Source organism: Brienomyrus brachyistius, chromosome 17 (genome assembly GCF_023856365.1).
Source record: "Brienomyrus brachyistius isolate T26 chromosome 17, BBRACH_0.4, whole genome shotgun sequence".
NCBI lineage: Eukaryota > Metazoa > Chordata > Actinopteri > Osteoglossiformes > Mormyridae > Brienomyrus > Brienomyrus brachyistius.
Window position 1 is genome coordinate 6,635,329 of NC_064549.1, and position 12,494 is coordinate 6,647,822.

Here is a 12,494-nt window from a genome sequence, read left to right on the forward strand (position 1 = left end):
TTGGCCTATCTCACTCGTATTCTCACTGTTATTCCGGCATTAGATCTATGCTGCACTGATTCCTTGGTGCAGAATTTCTGTAAACAGGAAACTTTAGCCCATCTATCCTTAACAAAAAATATTTTGTGTTGAAGGACCAGATGACAGGTTAAGGTGTCGTACTAATAGAGAATAACATTTTTGAGAGCAGAGTAAAAGTGCTATAGAAAGAATATATATATATTCATACTCTTGTAGCTCAATATGCAAAGCATTGTGCTAACAGCTAACACACACACACACACACACACACACACACACACGATTCCCCAATGAACCACATTTATGAGTCTTCATGACAGTTTAATTGGGTGTTTCATAAACTTACTTTCAAACAGTGTCCGCCTGGATCTCACTTGCATTTGTTTCTAGATTAATTAAACAATAAGCATGGTGTATCGGATCTTAACACTCTGTCAGGGTGCAGATCTTGCCACAGCTGGGAACATGCTGTAATCACATAAACACGAGCAAATGCTGCTCTCTTCATTATCATGGTAACAGATAAGAAATAAATAATGTGGGGAAAAAAAACTAATTTCCCCAAACAATTAGCTGAATCATTAGATTCTCACATATTTATCGCAGGGCAACAAAACAGGCATGGCTTTCCTCAGAGTGCTACATTGGGGTGATGTTACAAATCATGCAATGTTTAGAAATGGCCTGCAAGACAAGTTTGGGGATGCAGAGTCAAGTCACATGGCATGATATCGCTAAATGGTGTGTTGCCTAGCATCAACATCCAGACATCTTCTGTAATCACTTGTCCTGTTCAGGGTCATGGGTGTCCTGGGCCCAGTTCTTCAAAAAATTTAATCTGGATCAAATTGGTCTGGATTTGGAAATCCCATGTTTTGCTATCCAGGATTAACTGATCTATCTTACTTTTATGACAGTTTTTTTAAAGGAATATTGGGTTGGATCACTGTGATCCAAATATCAAATTTCAGGATTACTAAATCCTGTTTACCATAGCCTTAAATGGAACCAACAGTGTAGCCTACTGGCTAAGCAAAAAACAACAGGTAGGCAAAATACCAGTGGCCACAAATAGCCATTGTTTGTTTTAATTGTAAGAAACAGAAACACTGCAAAAAAAATTACATTTTTTTTAGTTTGTTCTAATGTGAAATAACAAAACAAAAACAATACTGTCAAAAAGTCAAAAATCATTTACAGGACAGACACCAGCACTTTCCATCTTTGCCTTTAGGAGATGTATCTCCATCTGCACTTTTTTCTGCTGCAGTTGGGCAAGCAAGATTTCTTCTTTACCCAGTTCAATTTCTACTTCTGCTCTCTCGGTTTCCCGCTAAAGTAGTATCGCATAGCTGTCACCATCCTTGTTTGTAGCTGAGGTACGTTTGCGTTTTCTAGGAACATCTTGGACTGTCTTCACTGCATCCACTGGGGATCTATCTTCCTCCTCAGTCACTGTAGTTAAGTCTAGGACAAACATTTCCTCTGCAGGAGAATTTTGCTCACAATCTTCTGAAGTCCTAGTCTCTGCTTCTCCATCTGTTTCTATGCCTTCAATGCCATGCAGAGCCTCTGATTTTTCTCCTCCGATGATATCAAGTACCTTATCAGTGAAATCACCCCTTTTGTATGGCTTGTTACCTGTTTGGGGGTTCTTGGCTTCAGTAAGGTCTTTTGTCGCCTTGGCCCTAAGGTTCTTCCATCGCAACATAACTTGTTTTACGGTCCTCCTTTGGCCAGACCCCATGGAATTGACATGAATGGTTATGTCCTCCCAAATATCGTGTTTTACTTTTTTAGTCACTTCTCCCCCCTTTGCAGAACTGAAACCTCCTACTATTGAGGCAAAATTGGCTCGAACACCCGCCAGCAGTGCACAGGTTTCTGCCACAGTGAAATTAGGCCCTTTTGAGTCCATGGTTCCAACTCTTTGGTGTAGCAACACTGATCTTAAAAGCCCTGAGCATGATTGCTTTGGCTTGTGCTCAGTTAAGCTTACACTAATCCGCTTGTTAATGGGTGACACCATTTAAAGACATCATGCCTTTGCACTCATTTCTCTTGCCTACAGATGCATCCACATGGCGGGTATTGTTCATCGTTACCGTAGGAGAAGGTACCGTCAAAGGGTGGATGCTGAGCGTGCAAAACCACTCGAGCAATACACATCAGAAGAACTGCATGCACATTTTCGTTTTGGGAGAGATGACATCAAGTACATTGCAGACCTTGTCAGGCCAACACTCCAACGCCAAACCCAAAGGAGTCATGCTTTATCCATGGAGGAACAGTGCTTAATCGCTCTGCGCTTTTACGCATGTGGGACTTTCTACCAAGTAATTGGTGACAACATGAGAGTAAGGAAAACAACCGTGAGTAATGTGCTGAAGGCTATGTCAGTAGCACTGGGCAGTCTGATCAATCAATTTGTTTACTTTGCCAAGGATGACCAGACAGCTCAGACTAAGCACACGTTTTTTCAAATGGGGAACATGCCTAGCACTATTGGTGCTATTGATTGTACTCATGCGCATATCCAAGCACCCTGCGAAAGGGAATGGGAGTATGTCAACCGAAAGGGGAGGCACAGCATTAACATCCAACTTGTGGGTAACGCCAACCTCATAATAACAAACTGTGTTCTGAAATGGCCAGGGTCTGTTCATGATGCACGTATTCTAAGAGAAAGTGCACTATACAGTGCACTACGATCCCACCGAGCAAATGGCATAACATTGGGAGACAGTGCGTATCCCCTCCTACCATGGCTAATGACCCCTTTTCCAGTTGTAAACACACCCGAGTCGTCTCGCTCCAACTCTTCACATTGCAAAACAAGATGTGCCACTGAACGTTTAAATGGAGTCCTGAAGAGAAGGTTTGCATGTCTTAACTACTTGCGAGTGCAACCCAAGGTGGCATGCAGCATAATCCTTGCATGCATTGTTTTGCATAACATTGCAACCAGGCGTCATGTCCCTCTCGATGACAATTTTGATGAACCTGAGCCTGATGTAGAACCAGAACAGCCACCAATGTTCTTACATGATGAAGGACACACTGGACATGTAATTAGAGATGCAATTGTGAGAAATTACTTTTGCTATTAAATGACTAAATGAGTATATCTGTTGTGGTCATTGTCATTAATATACTGTGGAATTATAGAGCTATGAGCAACAGTGACATTTCTTTGACATCTGATAGCTTTGATATTATTTTGTTGTTGTTGTTTACCATATCTCAATATCATTATATGTGACATGCTTCATATAGGCTTCAAATATGAAGGAATTTATATATCATCAGTAACCATTAAGTTTGTGATCATTCACTTAAAAAAATAAATAAAAAAATGTTTTTAATTTGGTTTATTTGGGTCAAAAAAATCACAACTGAATCCACTCTTCTGATGGGATCAGGATAATCCTGTTTTTTTGGATCAAATAGATCCCAATCTGACTTCAAAGTTTTGAATAACCCAAAGGGCAGGTTTGATCCAAATAAAATGTAAGATTGGATTATGTGGTCTGATCTTAATTCAGAATCCCTCTTTTACTTTTGAAAAACCCATTTCCAAGATTTGATCCAATCCGTGATCCAAAATCCCACTGCATTACTTTTGAAAAACTGGGCCCTGGAGCCTATCTTAGAGGGCATGGGTGCAAGGAAGGGATCAACCCATGATGGGGCACCATGCTATCACATGGCACACTCATACACCATTCACACCAATGGGCAATTTGGTAACTCTGATTAACCTGAAACATGCTTTCAGACTGTGGGGGGAAACCGGAGTACCTGGAGGAAACCCCACAGCGACATGGGGAGAACATGCAAACTCCACATACATGGAGCTATGGCGGAGAATCAAATGCTGGTTCCAGAGGTGTCGGGTGGCAGTGTTAACCACTGCGCCACCATGCTTCCCCTAGCAGGGACACAGAATTAATAATAAAAATAGTAATCAGCTAATTGACAGGCTTAGTAGCTGTGTTTGAACTGGGAAACTGAGTTGGATTCCGACCCTTTAACTGTGGAACCCTGCTGTACATACAGCCCAGATCTTTCTTCGGATTGCTTCTTTACTTCATGTGCACAGTTTTTAGCACCAGAGACCATGCAAGACTTATGGGTTTATTAAGATGGTGAGAAAACATACTACTGAGCGGGTACTTGACCAAAAAAATAGACTATTTAGCTAAAAACATGGAGGAAGCCATTTTGTAAACTGAGCAGTTTCTCTTTATCGTAAATACAGTAGATATAAGTTTGAGGTGAACATATTAACAAGTCCAGCATTTGCTGCAATTTTGAATTCGCTTGTTTAATTCACGGCAAGAGTAATGTACGACAGCAAAGCTCACAGGACGGTATATTACATAAACCACGAGAGTGCAAATGAGAATCTGCTTTTATTGTGCATAGATCATCCATTTGATATGATGTCTATAAGATTATCACATCAGCTATACCAGCCTACGGCAATGGTGCACAAAATCACAATGATTTACTCTGTAGCCTTCGTTGTGGAATGTACAAGACAAAGAGACACATTATCCCACATTAAAACCATAGAAGAACGGTCACTTACAGTAATGTGCAAAAAGTCTTAGGTAGCTAAAGAAAATGGTACTTAAAAGATCGTCAGGTTGGTGTAAAACTATTATGTCAGCTTAATAATTCCTCCTGTAAAGTCACACCAGCATTTGCAGTAACCATGTAACAAGCCCAAGTCTAATCAACACCCCGTGAGTGATTTAACAAATCTACCTAATTAATTATCAATTAATTTTTTATTGTTAATGTTCTAATTTTAAAATATGTGTTTTTTCCTAAGCAAATAAACACTTACTACCATGAGAAATAGATTTAAACGTTTCCTGACTGCTGATGACCTCTGCACAGCACTGTACACCCTTACGATCTTCTCTTTTACTAAGCATGATTTCTAAACTATATTCCAAATTTTCAGATGTCACATTTTACAATTACATTTAGTCACTATCAAAAATATTTTTTTCCCCTTGAAAAACAGGAGCAAATGCTGCAGTCAATCCAATTAAAATTTATTTCTACAGTTAATCCCTACATACTGAATGCCATAATTTGTCTATATAGTTAGAAGGTAGTGGTGACTATATATAGTATATATTAGTCACAACTACCTTATGAGCTCATATAATCGAAACACAGCAATAAGTCTGGCTGAACCTTAAGTGTTATCTGTCATAGATATTAAACATTACATCTCAGGAAAAGCTAAACAGGTGATGACAGGTGTTACTTCAGTTGTTAATGACTTTTGGCATTTTGTACTAAAAATTACACACACATATACATACACAGAGTGTACATATAGAACTGAAAATATATTAAAAAAATAAGGTACTTTAATTTAAAAATTTTAATTTAAAAATAGAATATTCAGGTAATTCCGTGAACATGAAGTGAAACTGAGAGAGTAAGTAATTATAAATAAATCAATCTTAGGTGCTTTAAAACCGGATGGTTATGATTCCAAATCAAAATGAGGTAAAAGAATCCTGACGTGGCAACACGTCATAAGACTCAAAACGTGACAAATTTATCACGAGATGAAAAAAAGGGAGAAAAACACAGATAAACTCCGCTAAATGTAGCAAATTCCTGCGGCTAATTATTCCGGATTTGTGATTCGCTACAGCTGTAGTTTATTTAGTCATAAAATTGGGTTCAGTTTGCATTTTGATGCTTAACTTAACATAACCATGGTTTACAGCAACATAAATTAAGAGGATTCCGTGTCAGATACTCGGCACCTGCAGACAAGTTTGAATTATTATTATTATTATTTTCTTCTATAAAGACTGAGGCAGAAAGCCTGTTGTACAACTGACTGCTGTAGCTTCTTAAACTCGGAATACAAGATCACATAACCTGGCTGAATCTCCGCTTTGCTCTTAGATAATGACCAAATTAAAATGGAAATGAATGTAGCTTCAGCAGCACCGGAAGGTGGACAACAACGGCACGACAGCATATTAAAGTTTCAAAACTGCGTTGACTTTTCTAGGATTTAATGCTCTAGCTGTTTCTGTCCTGTTCGTGTCTCGCGAACCACTGAGGACGGGTTTCATGGGGAAGAGAGAGAGAGATGCGGGATCAATCTTTAGGCGGATGGCCTGTGGTCAGACGGGCCTCACTTGATGACAAAGTGCTGGATGACGACAGCGATGAGGATGGAGGTGACGGCAAATAGCGCCAAGATTAAGGCGGCACACTGTTCATCCGTCAGGCTACAGCCAGCCTCACCCGCTTCTGTCCCGCCGACGCCGGCGTCCGCCGCCGCCGCCCCCTCGACACACAGGGGTAAGAGCATGACGATGCCGCTGTATGGTCCTGACAGGTCAGGTGGTGAGCTGCACTGCCGGATGGCGCCAACCCTGAAGCGATACTCATTGCTGGGGTGCAGACCTGTGGCTCGATATGATATCTCAGATCCCCTGTAGACCTGGGCAGAGCAAGAGTTGCACCAAGAAGTGGAATTATATGAAGAGCTGCTGAAACATGATCTGAAAATCCATGCGGCAAATTGCGTGAGACAACCCCACTTTTTTTTTTTTTCTTCTCCACAAAAGCTAAGGAAATTCAGATCTGTAGTAAATCATTTCTCTGCTGCTGATATACTTGAAAGAAGTAAAACAATCTCTCAGGAGTTTTTTTTTTTTTTTTTTTGCAGTTTTAAGCAGCTGTGCAATTCTTTCATTTGGCAGATTGATGCTGAAATGTTTCACCATAGCAACTGTGCAACCAAGCCTTGCCCAACCTGGGGCATAACGGCCTTGTTCAAGGGCCCCGCTGGTAAAATCACTCTGCCAACCCTAGGATGTGCGCTGGCAACCTTCCGATCAAAGACACAGCTTCTGATCCTGCTGAGCCACATACCTTCCCCATTGCCATTGAGAAAAACAGCATCCATAGATGGGTGTTTGCGATCTATAACTTAGCGAAGCCTATGACATTATCTGCCACCTGTTACAGAATGACTACACCAAGACTTTAGAAAAGTCGCTAGGGTTGCATAATTCTGGCAATTTTCCCATTAATTCCTATATATTCCTACTAATTCCCACGGAACGTTTCTAATATTCCAAAATTACCCAGCATAACTTCCCATGGACTGGAAAGTTTCTGGAAAGTTTCCAGAAATTTCCAACCCCACTGCAACACAGAATGATAAGGAATGTTGTCACATAGGTGCCAGAACACACTCAACTTCTGGTCCCTTCCAGGCATAAGATGTTTGAAGGAGGGAGGGGTACTGAGAGATGAGAGAAATGGAGACAATTCTTATGCCGAAATCTAGGTATCCAATACTGTTGCCAAACAGTGAATTATACTATTATTACATTGCACAGAACATCAGACACTGCATATACACCTTGACAGTACAAGTCTTATCATCATAAGACTCCAGTTTATCCGCCTGGAGATCTTTGTGTTTGAGGGGCATTTTTTCCTCAGTCCTGACAGTAACGCAGCAGCTCTTCACCTATATTACCTGTTTGAACTCTGTGTTTCCCAACATGCACTGCAGCGTGTAGATAATGTGATCCCCATTCATGGGGGGCACGGCCTCCCAGCTGACATCACAGGTGTAGTCATTCAGACGCTCTAGTCGTGGGGCTAGGAAGATGCAGGACACATACAGGAAATCCGTTAAACGTGGACACCACAATTCAATGATTTAGACCAGTGTTTCCCAACCCGGTGCTCGAGGACCCACAGACTTTCACATTAGTAGTCGCCGACTTGCCGAATTTTACATTGTTAGGAAAGGAGAAAAAATGTGAACTGTCTGGGAGGGAGCAAAAACGTGAACTGGACTACAGATCCCCAAGGACCGGGTTTGGAAAAACTCATTTAGACTTTTGCATTATTACTGTGGAAAGAAAAGCCCGTGATTTCAAAGCTGGGAGAGAGAGAATGAAGAGAGATATTAGCCACAAAGAGTCTCTACCTTTGGGAGGGGCAGGCGGGCAGCACAAGGTGGTAAACGTGTAGATATCGGAGAAAGGTCCTTCTCCTCCATCATTGAAAGCTTGGATGCGAAAGTTATAAGAGGTAGATTCGACCAGCCTCTGTACTTTATGAGTGTGGCATGGACCCCGGTACAAGCAAATGAACCTATAAAGGCAAAAAGCAGGTAAGGGGTGATTCTACAGGGACTCCTTGCTGTGGTCACACACCTGCTTTTTCCATGCCAATTTTAGGTGCTACTGTATCTAAATAATGGACAGGATACGGACAAGTCTGCCTTTAAGCCAAATTTGTAGGCAAGTTGGAAAAGAATAACAAGGATAATTATACAGTAATAATAAAAGTAACAACATACGGTACTATACTGTATGGTGAGCTGACGAACTACTGAAGCCGTGCAATATTTTCACAAGCACCACAAAGTAGTGCGTGCGTTTGATATTATGAACCACCACATTTTACTCGAACTTTTTACTCTAAGCCCGTTCATAAGGATGAGTTGTCCATAAGTCGGATGTTCTTATCCCAGGAACTATTCCGATTAAGCAAACTATGTATAAATTTGTCAGATTGCGCAGTTTCAGAAATTGCACGTAAAAGAGAGGAGGTGGGCTGCTCCTCGCTTACCTGCCGTTCCTGTCCTCCATCTGGAGCTGGTACTGCAGGATTTCTGACTGGGCAGCTCGAACACAGCCCTCGCTCCACTTCAGCCTGAGCGTTTGGTGGCTGAAGGCGATACACTCGAGGCGCGGTGGCTGCGGGGGGTGGGGTCTGGTCCTCATCTTCACCGTGGGGCTGAAGGGGCCAGCACCCAGGCTGTTAAGGGCCTGGACGCGTATCCTGATGTTCCAGGGGGGCGAGAGAACCTTTATCAATGGCTGCCAGTTTGCCAATAGCTGTTTTACCCTTAAGGGTCTTACTTGGTTAGAATTTCAGTAAGAAATAGGCAGTGAACAGAACAAAATCAAATTTTCCTTGGTGAATAGTGATTGTACAGTATGTGAATAAGTCAAAGGCAGCCAAAAATAATGATGTTTAAATGATCTTAATGTTGGTGTCAAACTATGATATCTGTCAAAGTCTGTCCGCTGTCAAAGTCTGTCCGCTTAACCATTTCAAAACCTCTCCGCAGTGTTTGTAGTAACCATTCAATTCACCATTGCATTTTTGACTCAACCCCGTGCACATTTTGATTAGGTAATCAATATCTCATTAATTTATTTAACTAATTATTTAATTAATTGAACTGGTGGTGAAATTTCCCATTAGGAAAACTAACCGGGAACATTTTGGAGAACAGAAGAAATTCTTGTTATTTTAATTGAGTTACTGGTAATTTGCAGGTGTGTTTATTCCTTAAATAAATCATTTACTACCCAGATAAATAAAGACTTTTGCTCAGTACTGTACAGTACTGGGGGGTGGATACTCACTTATAGGAAGTGTCAGGCTGCAGGTGCTGGATGATGTATCTTGTGATGCGTCCCACCTGGATGGGCTGACGTTCACCAAGGTCGATGATGTAGGAGATGATCTCTGCACCGTGGTCACAGGGCGCCTCCCACCGCAGACCCAGGCAGGAGGAAGGGCAGTAAACCGCATCCGGTCCGGGGTCCTTGAGCAGCTCTGGTTCGCTGAGGGCCTGGATGCTGCCGACAGCCGCGGGCACCGAGCTGGGGGTCTGGCAGGACGTGGTTTCGCTGAAGGGGCCGGCTCCCATTGCGTTCACCGCCTGCACGCACATGTCGTCCTGCTGTTAGCTCCGCCATCTCGAACATCTTAACGTGGTCAACGGGATTCAGCATCTTTTCGTAATTTCTTATTTTTAACTACGCTCTATGTGATCTGAGGGTTATGGGAACAAGGGCAATGAGGTCAACTCGTTCTCATACTCATGTGCAGCTCATTTTCAGTCACTGTGGGCTCAGTTACTGTGCTCTGTCAATCACTACTTGTACCCAATGAGAAGCAGCAAAAAGGAAGATTACATTTTATTTATGTAGCAGGCACTTTTATACAAAATGACTTACAGCTGATTAAGCCCCTGAAGCAACTGGGGTTGAGGGTCTTGCTCAGGGACCCAATGGTATCGTTCTTCTGTGGACCCTGGGATTTGAACCAACGACCTTCTGGACAAAGGCCCAGCATCCTAACCCGCTGAGTCACACTTTGGCCCCTGTAGAGCCCCCTCACTGACTGACAGTATAATATAAGACTGCCCTCCACAGTTGTTTTTCTTCCATCACTGAACCTTGAACCATCTACTCACACATGCAAATTGCCAGCACTAGCGCCACCTACTTGAACCCGGAAGTAGTAGGCAGTGGCCGGCTGTAGGCCCCTGAGCTCGTGCATCGTCCCAGGTCCTGAGTAGCACACGTGCATGCTGCCATCAGCTACGGCCCTCTCCAGACGGAACTCAGTTACCGGGGCACCATTGCAGGGCGGAGTCTGTTAGCAGGGATGCACACAAGCGTCAGTCGTCAGCAACGGTGGTCTGTCTTCCCAGACAAGAACTGATACCCAACTTCAGAATTTTATAACGGAAATTTAACTGAACAGAATTAAAAAAATAGAGAATATGCGAATTTTCAAAACAAGCAACAATGTTTTTGCAAACTGCTTAATAACAATTAGCTATGCTGAACTACCACTGAATTGTGCAATTTAGCGAAATGCTCACCTCCCAGCTGACCAGTACACACGTAGGGGATCTGCAGATCCCCTGGGGGGCTCTACCTGCTTCTGGGGCACATGGTCCTGTGATCACCTCGCAGCAGTCAGAGTACGGCCCAGACTGTTAAAACACAGACACAGAGGACCATACAAAGCTGCCTTCCAGTATCCAGTTCGGAGCTCAAATGTCCTCAAAAACATACAGGTAACTCTAATGCCAACATGCCTTCCAGTGGGGCTAAATGCAATTTTAGGCTCCCACATACAATCAGTAAAATGCTGATAAGTTGCCAACTTTTGGTCAGCTGGATTTTCAGTGTAAGACAAGCCTGCATTCTCATTTATATGTAACAGTTTTATTACCTTGTAAATAGTCTGTAGGGTTTTCAAACTACCCCAGAGCTTTTGATGTAGTTAATTTTAAGTTTGTAATGGAATAATATAGATTTGCCATAAGATTTCATGTGTGAGCTTTTTCTTGCGCAAGATTTTTCTGCATGTCATGCCAGATGTGTGAGAGTTTGGCAGCCCTGCTGTGAAACTATTCCATATCACCAAAGTCTTGAAGTTTGCTAAAATACATGACCTAAGCCGCTTGTAGCTCAGCAGTGAGCGCTCACCCCAGCTTTGTTGCTCGCTTGCAGACGGAAGCTGTAAGATGTGGCCGGCAGCAGGCCGGTGACAATACAGTCCAGCTCGGGACCCTGGTGCACCACCTTGTACGCCTCATCACGCGTGCATTCCATTTCCAAGGTATAACAGGTCACAGCGCTGCCCCCGTCTTCATGCGGGGGGCCTGGGAGATTTAATTAAGGAATGAGATTTAGCTTAGCATCTCCAGAGGTTTAACGAAACAAAGCGTGAGCTGGAGTGTAGCGACTTACCCCAGCGGAGCTGAACGTCCCGCGCCTTTGGCTTTCCTACCACCCTGGGTGGGAGACACGGCCCTGGGGGCACTGCAGGGGTCTGCACGCGCAGGATGTCTGACAGCTGTAGAGAGGCCCCAAAAAATGTAAACGGAAAGCAGGGATAGCGGTCAGATACAACCACGGCCTGGCAATTCGCTGACTGCCATGACAGAAGCGGGTACTTACTTCACTGCGGCCTGCCTCACTGACACAGTAGACCCTTGTCTGGTAGGCGGCACCAGGCTTCAAGCCCTCAAGCAGATACTCCACAGCAGGCCCACTATATGCTGGCTCCCAGGAGTTACCTGGAGGCATGGCAGACAGACGGTTTACCATAAACTAGCTCATGAGCTAAGAAAGCAGTGTTTTCTGGGATCCACTGTTATTCTGATGGCAACACGATAACGTACCATTTAGGTCCGCTGATTTCTCCAGCACGTACTTGATAACTACTGATCCTCCATCATCATTGGGGGGTTCTAGAAAGACGGATTGCGTACTCATATCTATTTCCACCCATCATTATCTATTACAAACTCTTAAGGATTATGGATGTGATACGCCTGATCTATACAACACGAGAAAAACAAGTCTATTCTCACGTGTACGAGGAGTGCAACAAAAAAGTGAGAGAGAAACGCTCACCCCAGATCACTCTGAAGCTGGTGGGCAGCACTGCACCCCTCAGGGAAAGTCCCCCAGGACACCCTGGACAGGTGGTAAACTGCAAAACCTTGCTGGGGTTACTCTTGCCTTCTGTGTTATAAGCTCTCACCTGGATGTAGAAGGTACAGGCAATTAGCAATGCAATGCAAAGTGCTTTTTTTCCTCGAAAACTATGAATTTCATCAAATGTCCAAGAGTGAA

The 12,494-nt window shown here is 43.1% G+C and overlaps 2 protein-coding genes across 5 annotated transcripts in view; one reads left to right on the plus strand and one right to left on the minus strand.

The window, feature by feature from the left end:
• The first annotated feature begins 1,683 nt into the window (after window positions 1–1,683).
• LOC125712009 (putative nuclease HARBI1) lies at window positions 1,684–3,131 on the plus strand. The gene has a single exon (XM_048981585.1). The coding sequence runs from the start codon at window positions 2,103–2,105 to the stop codon at window positions 3,129–3,131; it is 1,029 nt and encodes a 342-aa protein (XP_048837542.1). The 5' UTR covers window positions 1,684–2,102.
• A 1,286-nt stretch (window positions 3,132–4,417) lies between these two features.
• Window positions 4,418–12,494, minus strand: part of fndc3a (fibronectin type III domain containing 3A) — a 28,350-nt gene continuing 20,273 nt past the window's right edge. For all 4 annotated transcript variants that reach the window (XM_048981749.1, XM_048981748.1, XM_048981746.1 and 1 more), the window contains 12 exons: window positions 12,273–12,402; window positions 12,038–12,106; window positions 11,814–11,932; window positions 11,604–11,709; window positions 11,340–11,515; window positions 10,727–10,840; window positions 10,345–10,494; window positions 9,477–9,775; window positions 8,671–8,883; window positions 8,024–8,190; window positions 7,565–7,689; window positions 4,418–6,514 (listed from right to left, as the gene is read on the minus strand). In XM_048981749.1, the coding sequence (XP_048837706.1) occupies window positions 6,203–6,514; window positions 7,565–7,689; window positions 8,024–8,190; window positions 8,671–8,883; window positions 9,477–9,775; window positions 10,345–10,494; window positions 10,727–10,840; window positions 11,340–11,515; window positions 11,604–11,709; window positions 11,814–11,932; window positions 12,038–12,106; window positions 12,273–12,402 (1,980 nt within the window). In that variant the 3' untranslated portion in view covers window positions 4,418–6,202. The remainder of the gene's footprint in view (window positions 6,515–7,564; window positions 7,690–8,023; window positions 8,191–8,670; window positions 8,884–9,476; window positions 9,776–10,344; window positions 10,495–10,726; window positions 10,841–11,339; window positions 11,516–11,603; window positions 11,710–11,813; window positions 11,933–12,037; window positions 12,107–12,272; window positions 12,403–12,494) is intronic.